This window comes from Schistocerca nitens, chromosome 4 (genome assembly GCF_023898315.1).
Source record: "Schistocerca nitens isolate TAMUIC-IGC-003100 chromosome 4, iqSchNite1.1, whole genome shotgun sequence".
NCBI classification, from domain to species: domain Eukaryota; kingdom Metazoa; phylum Arthropoda; class Insecta; order Orthoptera; family Acrididae; genus Schistocerca; species Schistocerca nitens.
In genome coordinates, this window is record NC_064617.1 from 353,571,580 (window position 1) to 353,586,330 (window position 14,751).

General features: G+C 38.9%; 2 protein-coding genes across 3 annotated transcripts in view; one reads left to right on the forward strand and one right to left on the reverse strand.

Annotated features, from left to right (window-relative positions):
• LOC126251818 (D-aspartate oxidase) overlaps window positions 1-14,751 on the reverse strand; it is a 253,875-nt gene that overhangs the window by 213,957 nt on the left and 25,167 nt on the right. The window lies entirely within an intron of this gene.
• Window positions 1-14,751, forward strand: part of LOC126251817 (DNA replication factor Cdt1) — an 89,115-nt gene that overhangs the window by 55,957 nt on the left and 18,407 nt on the right. The window contains exons 3-8 of one of the 2 annotated variants that reach the window (XM_049952466.1): window positions 2,001-2,165; window positions 2,311-2,504; window positions 9,813-10,064; window positions 11,018-11,148; window positions 11,235-11,356; window positions 12,897-13,056. In XM_049952466.1, coding sequence (XP_049808423.1) covers window positions 2,001-2,165; window positions 2,311-2,504; window positions 9,813-10,064; window positions 11,018-11,148; window positions 11,235-11,356; window positions 12,897-13,056 — 1,024 coding nt within the window. Of the gene's footprint in view, window positions 1-2,000; window positions 2,166-2,310; window positions 2,505-9,812; window positions 10,065-11,017; window positions 11,170-11,234; window positions 11,357-12,896; window positions 13,057-14,751 lie in introns of both variants that reach the window. The other variant, XM_049952465.1, reaches the window with a different exon arrangement.

The window sequence follows — 14,751 nt, forward strand, 5'->3', positions numbered from 1 at the left end:
GATTTCTGGAGTTGTAATCTCCACAGGGTGTCCAGAACGCTCAGCATCACTTACGCCCATATGGCCACTCCGAAAATTTTGAAACCACTTATAAACTGTTCTAATCGAAGGTGCAGAATCACCGTAATGTTTATCAAGCTTCTCTTTAGTCTCCTGAGGCATTTTACCTTTCATAAAGTAATGTTTAACCACACGAAATTCTTTTTCACCCATTTTTTGACAATCACTTGACTTCCTTGATTCACACAAATGCCAAACACAAGGAAATAGACCAATATGGTTGAAACTTGGTGTGCACTCTTTCCAAAAATGCTACTAACTAAATGTGACCACGATACGCACCAGTGGTGCCATCTCTCGGACTTTGCATGGACTTTTCAAATGCCCCTCGTATTTGATTGTTAGCTTCTCTCTGTCAGTATTTGTTTATTTCATCAGTGAAGTTAGATGTTTCTCTTTGCTGTCTGCAGTGTGACTTTCCTGATAGAAAAAAGAATTGAAATCGTGGAAGATTGTGTGAAAACAGGTTCAATCAAGGAAACTTGCAAAATTTTCAGTGTCAAGTATCTGGATAGAGAATTACCAGCAAACCTAGCAATACAATGTCTGTATATAAACTAGCACATCTACGGATATGTGCAAAATGTAAAATGACAAACAATTTGCACAGCAGAAGTTATTGCAAACATTCATTGAATAATTATTCAGAGCCCAAAGAAGTCTGCATGTAAATTGGCCCAACAGCTGCATGAAAGGAGGAGGAATTGCCAGCAGACATTGAAAAGTCTTAATTCAAAGACATATCATGTGACGGCGTTGCAGCAGTTACAGGAGGATGACAGACAAAAATGTGTAGGTTACTGCACATGGCTTTTGAATAACATCAGTGATGGTTTGTTAGACACTTTCCATTAGATCATGAGTTATGAAGCTTGGCTTAATCTTTGCCAGTCATTTGAATTCTCAGAACACAAGGTACCTGGGCAACGGAGAACCCTAACACTGTGTGTCAGCAACCACATCACAATGAAAAAATTGGCATTTAGTGCAGTGTAACAGGTACACAAATCACTGGACCGAAATTTTTTTGATGCTAAGCTCAAATGGCTGCAATGTGGAATTTTTTGATGCATTTTGTGCTCAACTCACTGAATATGAAAAACAATACTGCTTCTTCTAGCAAGGTGGGGTAAAATGCTACACATATAAGATATCCCAGGAACAAGTCCACAAGGTCTTCACTGAGGAATGAACTGTCGGCAAACGTTTATGGCCACCAAGTTTGTCGGATCTAACACCGTGCGATTTTTTTTTTTCCTGTAGGTACACTTGAAGAGCAAGGTCCATGACAGAAATCCACGTACAATGCAGGAACTGAAAGATAACATTAGCCATGAAGTTGCCACCATCGATATCTGAACTTTACATTGGGTGTGTCTGAATATGCTTAGACGTGCACAGCTCTGTATTGATGTTGCAGGAGTCATTTTAGGCATGTTATATAAATGTATTTTTAATTGTAAATAAATGGTAAGTCTGTTTCAGCTCTCCAGTCCTGTAATTTCATTGCATTTCCCTTATAGTTAAAACGGGCTACTTTTATCTGCGCCACTTTTCCCTTGCCATGAATAGTTATCTTTTGTTATCCCATTATTTAACACACATCTGCAGCACAATGAAGAAGGAAAAAAATGAAAGGGAAGTAAGTGATACTCTGAATTTGTTAACACCTGGAAAATCTAAAATGATCCCCACTGAGAATCTCCTTTGACATTGAATATGGAAGTGTGTTGAAGGGCTAACAGCATTACTTTTGAGACATGTTTGAATAAAATATGATAACTGAAAGTATACTGAAAAATGAGATGAAATCTTGGCATAAGTTACTACATGAGGTAAATTTGTTATTAGCCATTTAAGTTAGTTTGTGTAGTGAATAAAGTCTTCAGTTTGTTGAGATTTATATTTTGCTATTAATTTTTCTGTTGGTCTGCTTATAGCTTTCCCCATGTGAAAAGAAATCTAAAGCACTCCAATCCATGGAACCACTTGAAAGTTGTCAGGACAAGGTACAGGCTGGGAAACCACTAGACATAACCATTGCTCGCCAAGAACTGGGACTCATGACTCCTAAAAGGCTGCAGGAGAACTCCTGTCTTCCAAAGGTAGCTATTTAAAACCATTTAAGTGAAGAAAACAAAATACATTAAATAATTCAGTGCAAATGTCTTGTTTTATGTTTGGAGTATTGGGTTAGGTTTATCTGTGTCAACAAACCAGATTTTATGATTATTATGTCTCCCATCACAGGAGTTGTCACTTGCTGAAATTAGAAACAAATTATCAAGAAGCACCAGGCTAGCTGAGCTGAAAGAAAAAGTTACCAAAATTAACAGATGTGCTACAAAACTGAAAGAACTAGAAACGAGAAGGAAAGCATTGGAAACTCCTGGCACACCTAAAATACAAAAGTTCAAAGCTCTTGACATAGAGGTTCAAGTTAGGTAAATAAAATAGTTTCATATATACACATATGTATTCAGTGTACTTAACTGGATTTATACCCAAAATTAGGAAAGAAATATGGAGACAATAGAAAGTCAATGACTGTTGTAAGATTTTAGTGTGTTGTAACTTTTTCAAGTTCCAGTGTTCTGTGGTGTTATAGTGCTTCTCTTATCCGTAAGGAGGACAAGAAATCTCATCACTCAGATTGTTAGTTATCTCATGCCCATCCATTATTGTATCAAGTATATGTTCTTCAATTCAAATTGTCTTTGCTATGTTGTCTTTTATTTGCTAATTTTCCTTTTTTATGTGCTCTTATGCCCCTGGCCATCTAATTTTAATGTGTGCAAATAGAGGGAAGCAGACTGAAACTGACATCATATGATTAATGATACAAGAAAGCTGTCTTTGTTTCAAACAAATATGATGAAGTCTCTGCCAGCTATACAATATTCTATGATTTTCCTACAAGCTGGAACAAGACCTGCTGTACTTCATGAAATTGATGTGTTCAGTAAATATTCGTTTCCACTGTACTTCAGTGAAAGTTCATTGTTAATTCCTGATTTCTGGAATATTGTAGCTTAGTGACTCAATGCCATTAGTATTGAGGTCATGGCAGTACAGGCAAATGAGCACATCAAAGATTTTGGAAATTACCTTTGTCCTGTGCATAATCTCATTTGTAGTAAATAGATGTTTATGATTTAGTTACTATAGCAGATATTCTAAGAAACATATTGTGTTACATCTGGTTTTCCCTTAAAGAGGGGTATATATTATCTACATTTATTGTAAATTAACTCCATTTTCTAGTTTGCCAAATAACTATAATTAACCTCAGTAAGTTTTAGGAAATGAGTCACTTTTACCACAGGTTTTTCTGTTGCCTTAACCCTAGAAACATCAAAGTTTTTAGGTTACACGGAGCACCAACCAAGGGCAAATTTTGCCCGTGTTACAATAAGTTGTAAATCTTGTAATTTGTTGTAATGTGTTTATTTTATGTAATTCTGTTTCCATTGAGATATTAGTTTAACAGGAAATAGTCACAGCATAACTGGAAGCTTAATTTTTTAACACTCATTGGGTGAATATAACAACCAAGAATGGCCAAATCTTGGTCACTGAAAGTTTGCGTAAACAAGATAAGAAGGTTTGCAATTGAATACAAAGGCTGTCTAAAGTTTCTATGCACTCTTTGATCTATTAACTGAATAGTACAGCTTTGTCATTGAGAGAAAGTTTCAAAAACAGAAATGAAAACACTTGCTGAAATCATGTTATTGTACATTGAAAACTCTCGGAAAACACTTTTCACTTGGAGAGAATATTTTCACTTACAGATGACATTTACCTTCTGCACACAAAATGGTTGATTCTGAATGAGTCTTACACAGATGGCGTCCACAGCTTCCACATGTTAACTTGGTTTTTGTGATGTTGTCTCTTGCTCTCTGGTTACTTGCATTCTTCAAGCATAAGTAGCACCTTGCTTTCCTAGTTGGTTCTTCATTTGCAGCAATTTTGTTTACCTCTGGTTTCTTTCTTAGGATTTCTCCCATCGCACAAATAATAGGCAACTGGAGTCGTTTCAGATCCATGGCTCGCTCTTCTACGTATGGTTTCAAAAGTTCGTGGCCTAATTCGTGGAGATACAGTTTTCTGGCGTTTGGTTTCCCTTCATTCCATTTAGGCGCATACATCTTGAACAGTGTGTATGAGTTAACTGCAGCTTTTTCAAGTAGGCTGTAGAACATTGACAGTGGCCATCTTGTAGAGTATGTCCTAACCATTTAATCCACGGCATCCACTCCTCCCTTAGTGGAATTATGGTACAGGTTTATGCGTGTTTTCTTTTTTGGTGTATCAACTTCTACTCCTGCATTACGATGTTGTGTAGACAACATCAACAGATTTTTCTTTGGTTTTTCCTCCATGATGTAAGAGAGAATTGTTACTGGCGGCTTCTTAGAAGATGGGTCTGTGAATGCGAATTTGGAGGAATACAGCTCTCTGCCTGCTGTCGTCTTAAGTTCGGTGCGGTACATGTTTTGTGTTTGATCTGAGTGTGCCAACCAATGTAAATTTGTAGTCTTGATAGAGAATGTCCGCCAACTCCACAGAAGTGTAGAAGCGGTCAGTTGTGACATTGTAGCCTATATTCTTTATTGACTTCACCAGTCTCTTCACAGTCTCAAGAGGACCTCATCCACTGGCAGGTCTACTATCTTTTCCAGCATACGCTTCCATTTTTATTATGTATCGTTCAATTGCACTACAAAGCATTCTGACAATATTCCATATTTTCCAGGTTTGTCTTTGAGGAAAACTTTGAAAGGACAACAAACTCAGAAAAGACAACATTTCATCAATTGTATTGTCAGGTCCACTTCTGAAGTACCGTGTGAATATTCCATTCAATACTCCATGCAGCGGCGCAAATTTGTCTCGTACACGTCTTTCTGACCTGGTGCCTTTATCATCAAAGCGAAGAATTTTCAATAGCTGATATGCTCTTGTCTTACCCATAGCTCCTCTATAAATCACTCTTCCCATTAAATTTGAGCATAAATCAGATAAAGAAATATTGGTGTCCTGGGAAACTCCCATTAGAATTAAAATTCCCATCAATGCATATATTTCAGAATCGCTAACGGGAGATACGTTTTCTCTTTCAGCTTCTTCATTTGTATGGTCAAGTATTTTCCATACTAATTCAGGAGTGAAAATTTCTTTAAATGATTCACATATGCTTGTTACTTTCCCAGCACTGGTTATTCCTTGACGTTCATGGACTATGTTACCAAAATCCCTTTTACTATGTCTCGGAGCATCTGCAAGATACACTCTGCCAGAACTTGTAACATATTTATTTGTAGTGTTACCTGCATGGTTTGTTTCTTATTCATTGTCCTCCGCTTCTTCACTGGAATCCTTTTCTACTTCTGTATGATCTGACTCAAAATCACTTAAATCTGATAATTCGTCATTGAGAAACAGTTCTGCAAGAACTTCTGCGTTGTTCAAGCCTCTATAACTCATCTTACAAAATCTACTTTACAATAAAGGCGTTGCTCTACTGTGACAAACTGGTAATAGTAATAATGGCAAGTCTAAAATCAACAATGAAAGTGAAACTCAACAAAACAAACCACTGGAAAACTTATGTTTGAGGTTGCAAACTGAATAAAAGAAAGAAAAACATACAGGCAAATTTTGCCCATGCTTGGTGGTTGTTGGGAAGATAATAAGAATTATGGTCGCGTGGAGTACCAAGCCCGGGCAGAATGTGCCCGTGGGCCTAAAATTCCTATTTTGTACTTGCAATTATAAAAATTTAACTATAGAAACGTACAGCATAGTGTATTATAAGGCAACAGACAAATAGAAGAAGACCCAAAAACATAGGATATTTGCCACGCCATTTTTAAAAAAATAAAAATGTACGGGAAATTTTTGCCCGTACTGGATGTTTCTAGGGTTAATAGAAATCTCATTTTGTGTATTTGCTTCAATTATTATAGGTAATTAGCAGCTTTCTAGCTCAACAGATTAAAAGATAATCAGCGGACTTAACTTAAAGTTGTCTGTTAACTGTCCTATATGCATTGCACTAGCTAAATGCAGCCCCACTATGAATGCTGTTCTCAAACACGGGACGAGTTGGTTGACGTTTGTAAGCAGCTGGAAATCGCTTTGACTACTGTCAAATGATTTACAGGTGCTGCGAATCGGTGTTTTGGAAGGGCACCTGAAAGTCATGTAACTGTGGTTCTGGTACCAAAGTTACCTCAAGTACTACCCTACAGGGTGCAAGCAATTGCAGATTGTGGCGTACATTGGAACACTCGATGCCTGTTGTCTGGGCCTCAAGGTCATACTTGGATTACTCCAGTGAATGAATAGCAGAGAAGATTGAGAAGACTAGCCTTGCACACAGAGTTTCAAGGAAGCTCACAGTTTGTAGCATTGTCTCCAGAATTGAGTGTGGCCCCTTGGTTGTGAGTCAAGTGGAAGGACTTTTGTCATAGGGTTGAGAGCTGCAGGGTGCCCCTAAATGGGTCAGGTGGGTACTATACATCAGAGGCTGCTACCCAGGTGGCTCCCTGTGTGTGGGGCGCACACGAGATCTTCTTCTCTCCCCCCCCTCCCTTTTTTTTTTTTTTTTAAGGAGACTCCATCCAATACAGATACCAATAGCTGTAGGAAACGGAGAAGATTGGTTGTAAGATTGAAAGAAATATCTCTTGCAGGTGAGAGTATTAAAATTGTAATGGTTAACTGCCAAAGTATTCGCAACAAAGTGCCAGCGTTTGAAGCACTCCTGAAAAGTGGCGGAGCTCACATAATGCTAGGTACAGAAAGTTGGTTGAAACCAGAAATTGATAGCAGTGAGATTTTTGGGGAAAATTCAAGTGTACATTAAAAGAATAGGCTAATGGGAAATGGAGGTCATGTATTTGTCACAATAAACTCAAATCCACTGAGAGAGAAATTGAAGCTGCAGGTGAGATTGTATGGGCATTAAATGATAATTGGATCCTTCTATCACCCACCAGACTCGTCTGTTGAGGTAAATGAAAACTTTAAAGAAAATCTTAGTTGACTTGTTTGTAAGTTCTCCTACCATACTGTAATCATTGATGGAGACTTTAATCATCTAACAATCAATTAGGAACATTACAGTTTGCTAGTGGTGGGCATGATAAGGTATCCTGTGAAATATTACTAAATGCATCCTGTGAAAACTACCTAGAATATATAGTTTGGAACCCCACTCATTATGGAAATACTTTGGATCAAATGGCAACAAATAGACCTGACCTCTTTGAGGATGTCCACATCAAAACTGGTATCAGTGATCATGACACGGTTGTGGCAACAATGATTACCAAAGTACAAAGAACAACTAAAACAAGCAGAAAGATGTATATGTGCAATAAACTAGATAAAAAGTCAGGAGTGTGATATCTCAGTGAGGAATTTGAAACTTTCATCACAGGGCCAGGGCACGTAGAGGAACTATGGCTCAAATTTAAAAGAATAATGGGCCATGCACTGGATGGATATGTACCCAGTACAACAGTTCATAATGGGAGGGACCCTCTGTGGTACATAGTCACTGTAAAGGAACTAAAGAAGCGGAGACTACTTCATAATAGATGTAAAACTAAGCATAAGCCTCCAGATATAGAGATGCTGAATGAATTGCGTTTGGCTGTCAGGTGAGCAATGACTGAAGCCGTCAGTAACGTCCATAGCAGAATATTATCAAGTGATATTCCACAGAACCCAAAGAAATTCAGGTGTATGTAAAGACTGTTAGTGGTGCCAAAGTTAGTGTCCAATCCGTAGGAAATGAGACAGGAACTGAAATTGAGGGCAGCAAAGCAAAAGCTGAATTGCGTAACTCAGTTTTCAGATGTTTCTTTACAGAGGAAGGCACAAGAGAATTGCTCCAATGTAATCCTCTTACCGTTGAAAAAGTGAATGAAATCCACATTTGTGTCAAAGGTGTTGAGAAACAGCTGAAATCGTTAATTTAACAAAGCTCCAGGGCCTGGTGAAATCCCTATAAGATTACGTACTGAATTTATGCCTGCGTTTTTCTCCCTTCTAACTATAATCTCTCGTATATCCCTTGAACAAAAAACTGTGCCTGTCAGTTGGAAGAAAGCATAGGTAACATCAGTCTGCAAGAAGGGTAGTAGAAGTGATTCACAAAACTACCATCCAATATCTTTGGCCTCAGTTTGCTGTAGAATCTTCAGACTTGTTGCGAGCTCAGACATAACAACGCTTAATGCCAACAACCATGGGTTCCGAAAACATCGATCATGTGAAATCCAACTCGCACCTTTTTCTCATGACATACTGAAAGCTGTGGATCAAGGCAGTTGTGTAGATGCAGTATTTCTTGATGTCCAAAAAGCAGTTGATTCAGTACCAAACCTATGATTGTTGCCAAAAGTTTGATCATATGGGGTATTGAGCGAAATTTGTGACTGGATTGAAAACTTTGTAGTAGCATGATACCTTGAATGGAGAGTCTTCGTCAGATATAGAAGTAACTTCAGATGTGCCTCAGGGAAGTGTTTTGGAACTCCTGCTGTTCATGTTGAATATTAATTACCTTGCAGACAATATCAAAAGTAAACTCTGCCTTTTTGTGGGTGATGTAGTTATCTATAATGAAGTACTGTCTGAGAGAAGCTGCACAAATATTCAGTCAGATCTTGATAAGATTGCATATAACGCTTTGTAGGAATATGAAATGGAATGATCGTGTAGGCTTAGTTGTGGGTAAAACGGGTGCTAGGCCTAGGTTTATTGGTACAATATTGGGGAAGTGCAATCAGTCTACAAAGGGGATTGCTCATAAATCACTCGTGACCTGATCTAGAATATTACTCAAGTGTGTGGGACTCGCACCAAGTAGGACTAATGGGGAATATTGAACGTATGATGATCGCAGGTTTGTTTGACCCGTGGGAGAATCTCGCAGAGATGCTGAAGAAACTGAACTGGTAGACTTATCAAGACAGATGTGAACTACCATGAGAATGTATATTAACAATGTTTCAAGAACCAGCTTTAAATGATGACTCTAGGAATATGTTGAACCTCCTGTGTGTCACTTATATATGACAGTGAGAACAAGATTAGATTAATTACAGCACGCACAGAGGCATTTAAGTAATCATTCTTGCCGCACTCCTTATATGAATGGAACGAGAAGAAACGCTAATAACTGGTGCAATGGGATGCATACTCCACCATGCACTTCACGGTGGTTTGGAGAGTATGGATGCAGATGTAGATCAGTGCTAGTGTTGTGCAAAAGGACGTCTACAATTCTCCTAATGGTAGTTTGGCTGTGTTTCATCATAACATTGTTCGTGTCACTGGCTCAATTTATGTGGCTTCCGCCCCTGATCCCACCCCTCCTCACTTTACCTCCTAATTTTGTGTGATGCCACTTGTTTTACAGTAACTACATGGGTGTACTGTGTTTGTTTTATCATTTCCAGTATTTCAATTTTTGTCTTGGACTTTTTCTTGAAGTGTGGTATAGTGTGAATGGGTACTTACCTTCAGTTAGGAATGATATACAGTATAATAATAGTTATTTTCATAGTGTAATGTTTTTTATCTTTAATAAATGAATAATTGAATTTCATTTGCATACAGTTTTATTTGATGATTTTTTGTTCATTGTTATTATTATTAGCCTTAATATTTCAATATACAGCTATTCATAATAATTTGAAATGTAGCATTTAAATTCTTGCTGCTTTCAGCCCTCAGAGCAGTGTTAGCAGCACACCACAGAAGTTGTTGAGCCCACTCAAGAGCCCTCTGAAATCACCTGCTCATCAGCGATATGCAGCACTTGCACGATCTGAGGTGCCATCATTACCTTTGCCTTACTCTTACCGTTGTCTGGCTGAGGCGTTCCGCTGTCTTGATACAGTTGTCTCCATGATGCACAATCGCAAAGAAGCTGTCACATTCAACAAAGTTAGTCCTGCTGTGCGCGAGATGCTTAGGAAGTAAGTTTTTGAGACTGCTGTTTACTATGCTGGGTTCTCTCTCTCTCTCTCTCTCTCTCTCTCTCTCTCTCACACACACACACACACACACACACACACACACACACACACACACACACACACACACACACGGACACAGACACAGTGATCAGTAGTGATTCTTAGCAATAATCCTCCGATGCCCATAAATGCTGGTGAGTGATAAAACAAGTTATGCTTGTGTCAAATTTATCATCATATATTATTTGAATTTGTAGATCCTCATTGGAAACAAGGCACTTCGCAAGGTAGTACTTATTCCTACACATCTGGTGTTTTCTTATGGAATGTATCACATTTTAATGGTCTTCTTTAAGTAGATTGGTTGGAGGTGTGTCTGCGACACTTTCCAGTATTTAATAAATTCTATGTACACCATACACAAGAAATGATATGTTACTAGTGTAATGCACCTACTCATGGGGGGAGGGGGAGGAAGGGGGGCACCACTAATAACAGCTTCACCTTACATGACATCTATATAATGTTGTGAAAGAGCCTGTTCAGCTGAAGCCTTTTGACCGCTCCCAGAGGAGTGTAGACAGTCACTGAAAACATGTGGTGTAAGGTTGGGGTCTCTACAGAGATTCACAACTTTATTGTTTACTGAATAAAATAACTTAGTGCGCTATATTGTTTTTGCGAGAGCTCTAGCAATGGCACCTGCCGTCACTGCACATGTTGATTCACAAATTTAAGTTAGTTTAAAAGTTTAACAAAATGTACTAAGAATCACTTGCAAAAATATCGTTCTTTTTAGCTTTTCTCTTTCGTACCTGGTTTCAAGAAATATTTTGTGAAAGGCAAAACTATTGATGAGTTGTTGAATTGTGCCTGAAGCATACATTTATTAAGGTGTGAGGAGCAAGGATTTCTGTATTCTGAACTGGTAATTGTTTCCTCTTCCATTTTAGAGAATTCACAGAATTTCACCTGGGTCAAATAAAGCATGTATATCCAGAAGCATATACTTACACTCAGCAGAAATGCCATGCTTTTGGGTGTGCAGTGAAGCAAGAGAAATATGAGCTTACACTGGTGCCAGTGTTGTTGAAAATGCAAGAAGGTACGTTAGTTTTAGTGACCAATTTCTTCCTTTCTCTGGCTTTTTATTATGTGTAACACAAGAAATGTTTGTTCTAGTTGGTGTAGATAACTCAAAAGTTGAACCAACAATGACTCCCTCTTATCTTCTGGAGCGAAGGAAAGTGTTCCATAGTAAATTACTGGAAATAGTGAAAGATCAGCATGAGGTAAGTCAATTTTAATATGTTAGCATCCTTAGTTGTTTCTGTTGCATATTTATGTAATTCACCATGATTGCCCAGACAAATCACATTTTTATCATCTTTATTTAAATCTAAGTGCGGAATTGTGAATTCTTTGATAAGGTGGGGGTTCTGATAATTGAATCATACAATTTAGTGCAGTGCCTCAATCCTGGTGCTGTTAACTATTTACACCTTTGACCAACCATTTGCAAACTTTTTGGGAGCCTGTGATTTGTCAACAATTTGTTTTGTTAGCCACTTCTTGTGCTATATGTGCCCCAAATGCGCTGCCTTTAGTAGGAGTTGAAAGTCTTGTCAAGTACAGCAGATCTTTATGGGTGGGGGATACAATTACTTTGGGTTACATTTCATGCAACAAACAAACCTGAGATACAGTATCACAAAAAAACTTGTATTGTGCTTATATGGACTTGAATTGACAATGGTTTTGCAAAGGACAATGAAAGGTACACTCGTAGAAGTGAAACTCTTTCATAGGCAATAATGCAAATCAAATTTTGCCAGTAAAGGGGGACGAAACAACCAGCAAATCATAATAAAAGTATGAGATGGTCAATGTGTAAAAGTAAATAGTGTTGACAGCTTCATTGTTGCATTCTTACACAAGTTCTAGTCTCAATGAAGTCAACATATAAGTGATTCATAGTATGACATCACTGCTGTGCCTCCATTGCTGGTATAATCTTGTATACACACCTTAAAAAAATGTTCTTGTGATTTTGTAGCACTAATATGTTAATAGCCGATGTTTGTTGTGCATAATTGCATACTTACCCTGTAGCAGTTATTCACTTTTATAATTGCAATACCTATGTATCACTATTACTTCTGGTTCTGCAAGAACACTCACTTTTCTCCCCACCACTGATGAAAGTGACAACAATAGTGATATATATATATATATATATATATATATATATATATATATATATATATATATATATATAATCACTATTGTTGTCACTTTCATCAGTGGTGGGGAGAAAAAATATATATATATATTATTCTCCTAGTTTTTGGAATGTGTGGGCAACATAGCCACACTTGTTGCAGTCTAAGATCAGAAATGTTTTCTCAGCAGAAGCATTTGTCATGTCTTCTGAAATAGCCCATGGAATTAGATCAACAAGAGATGCTTTTCTGATTGTTTCAGTAGTGTTTTATTGTTTTGTTAAATTATTGAAAATAATTACAACTTTGAAATAAGCAAGGAGCAAAAAATAATTTATGTATAACACGTGGAGTAGTATGTTTGGAACCAGACTGTGCTTGTGCAAAGTTGCTTTCAGACAGGTATTTTTGGTTGTAATTTCCGTCTTTTGCGTGCAATGAAATGTGGTGTGAAAATAAAGGTGCAAACAGTGGTTTGTTGTCTTCATTAAATCATGGAAGAGATGTATTTTACACTATTCACTTCCCCTGTGCATCCCATACTACAACATTTATGTGGAGATCTTCACTCTCACAGTAATTAACCTGATTTTTTTAATTGATTTTTCAGGCTTTTTTAAAGACTTTGGATCCACCATTGATACTGGAGAAATCAAAGTTGACACGTTGGCATCCAGAATTTGATATTGATAAATTGCCTGATGTGCCAACAGAATCACTGCCAAAACCACCAAATGAAATTAGTTATCGGAAAGCTAAAGATGTCCTTGGTAAGTCTGTCTCTCTCTATCTCGCACGCTCGCTCTGTAGGCCTTTGGCAGTTTTTGCATACTGCTCATGAGCAGTAGAGTTCAGAGTTCTGAGGTGTCAGTTTCTGCAGGAACTGCTGCTTTATTTTTGGTTGTGTTAGGGCCAGATTTCACAAAGCACTCAGGTCTAAAAAGAAAATCTCCTTTTTCAGCTGTGCATTATTAAAATGTTTCAGGGTACAGTAAGAAGTGTAATAGTTTTTGCTATTTACTTCCTCAAACTTAGTAGCCAGTTTGTAGCTAATGTTAGCATGTCAGACCCCCTACCCAGGGGGCTCGTCACTCTTTGGTAGGTTTGTGCTTGGCTACCACGATGCCCCTGTCTTTGCAGCACTTTTTCCCTTCTGTGCTGTATGTCTATCCTCTTGCTGTTCTGCATTCTGTCGCTTACCTGCGAACAGTCTCGACTTTCTTTTTCACTCCTTTTTACTTTCTTTGTTTCCCTTCTCCTCTTGTTCCTCTGCTTCGGCGTTTAAGGATCCTCTTTTTTTTTTTCTTCTTCTTCCTCCTCCCTGTGCGCTCCTGAAGACCGCCCTATGTGTCTGATGCGTAAAACGTGACTGGGTAACGCATAATTCCCAGTCCCGGGTCGACAGGTAGGGTTCGCACGTACCCCCGGTACAGGCCAGGCCCAGGGAGGGGTAATTGACTGAGCTGTAACCTTCCCAGATCACCCCCGTTGGTCCCTCTGCCAGGTGTTCTGGAGGTGTGACCTGAGGTGTGAACAATCTTGTGAAGGGGGCACCCAGTTGGAAGGAGCGCGCCATCGGAGACTCTGGCAATCGTGGGGGATTTCCTCACGACGAGTCAATCATCCTCTCCATCGATGTCGATGAAACGTAAACAGACACATACTGCAGGTGGTCAGTCCTTTGCCATGGTCAATCCGTTTATTATTCAGAAAGGTGTTGATGCAATTGCTGGTCCTGTGACATCGTGCTCTCATTTATGGAATGGCACTTTGCTTTTGAAGACGGCGTCTTATTCTCAAGCACAACTAGTTCTTGCCTCACTTCTCCACGGTTATCCTGTTCGTGTCGAGGTACACAGAACTTTGAATTCTTCCCGTGGTGTAATTTACACCAGGCTGCTTGACGGTCTAACAGAGACGGAAATACAATCTTACCTCTCTGATCAGAGTGTCATTGCTGTCCATTGTGTAATGAAAAAGGTCGATTCCTCCTTGGTGCCCACCCACGCTCTTTTTCCTTATCTTTGATAAGGTGGTGCTGCCATCCAAGATTAAAGCAGGCTATGAAATCATCACATTCCGGCCGTACATTCCGAATCTGATGGGCTGCTACCAGTGTCATTGGTTCACTCACACTAGAAAGTCTTGTCGACACCCAGCCACATGCGAACCTGTGGCAGGGATGCACATGAGGTCGGACGTCCACCTCCTCCTCCCCACTGTATCAACTGCAATGGCGGCCAAGCTGCCTCCTCCCGGGATTGTCCCTTGTATCTAGATGAGCGGGGGCTGTTCAAGAGATTCGGGTAAAGGAAAAGTGCCTTACCCAGTAGCTCTCAAGTTACTGGCTAGTCACAAACTATGTGTTCTCCCATCTGGCAGCTATAGTTCAATTCTTGTTACTTGCTCCATGAAGGACATGGCCATGCAAACACGTGACCTCAAATTTGGCTCTTAGGTTGTGA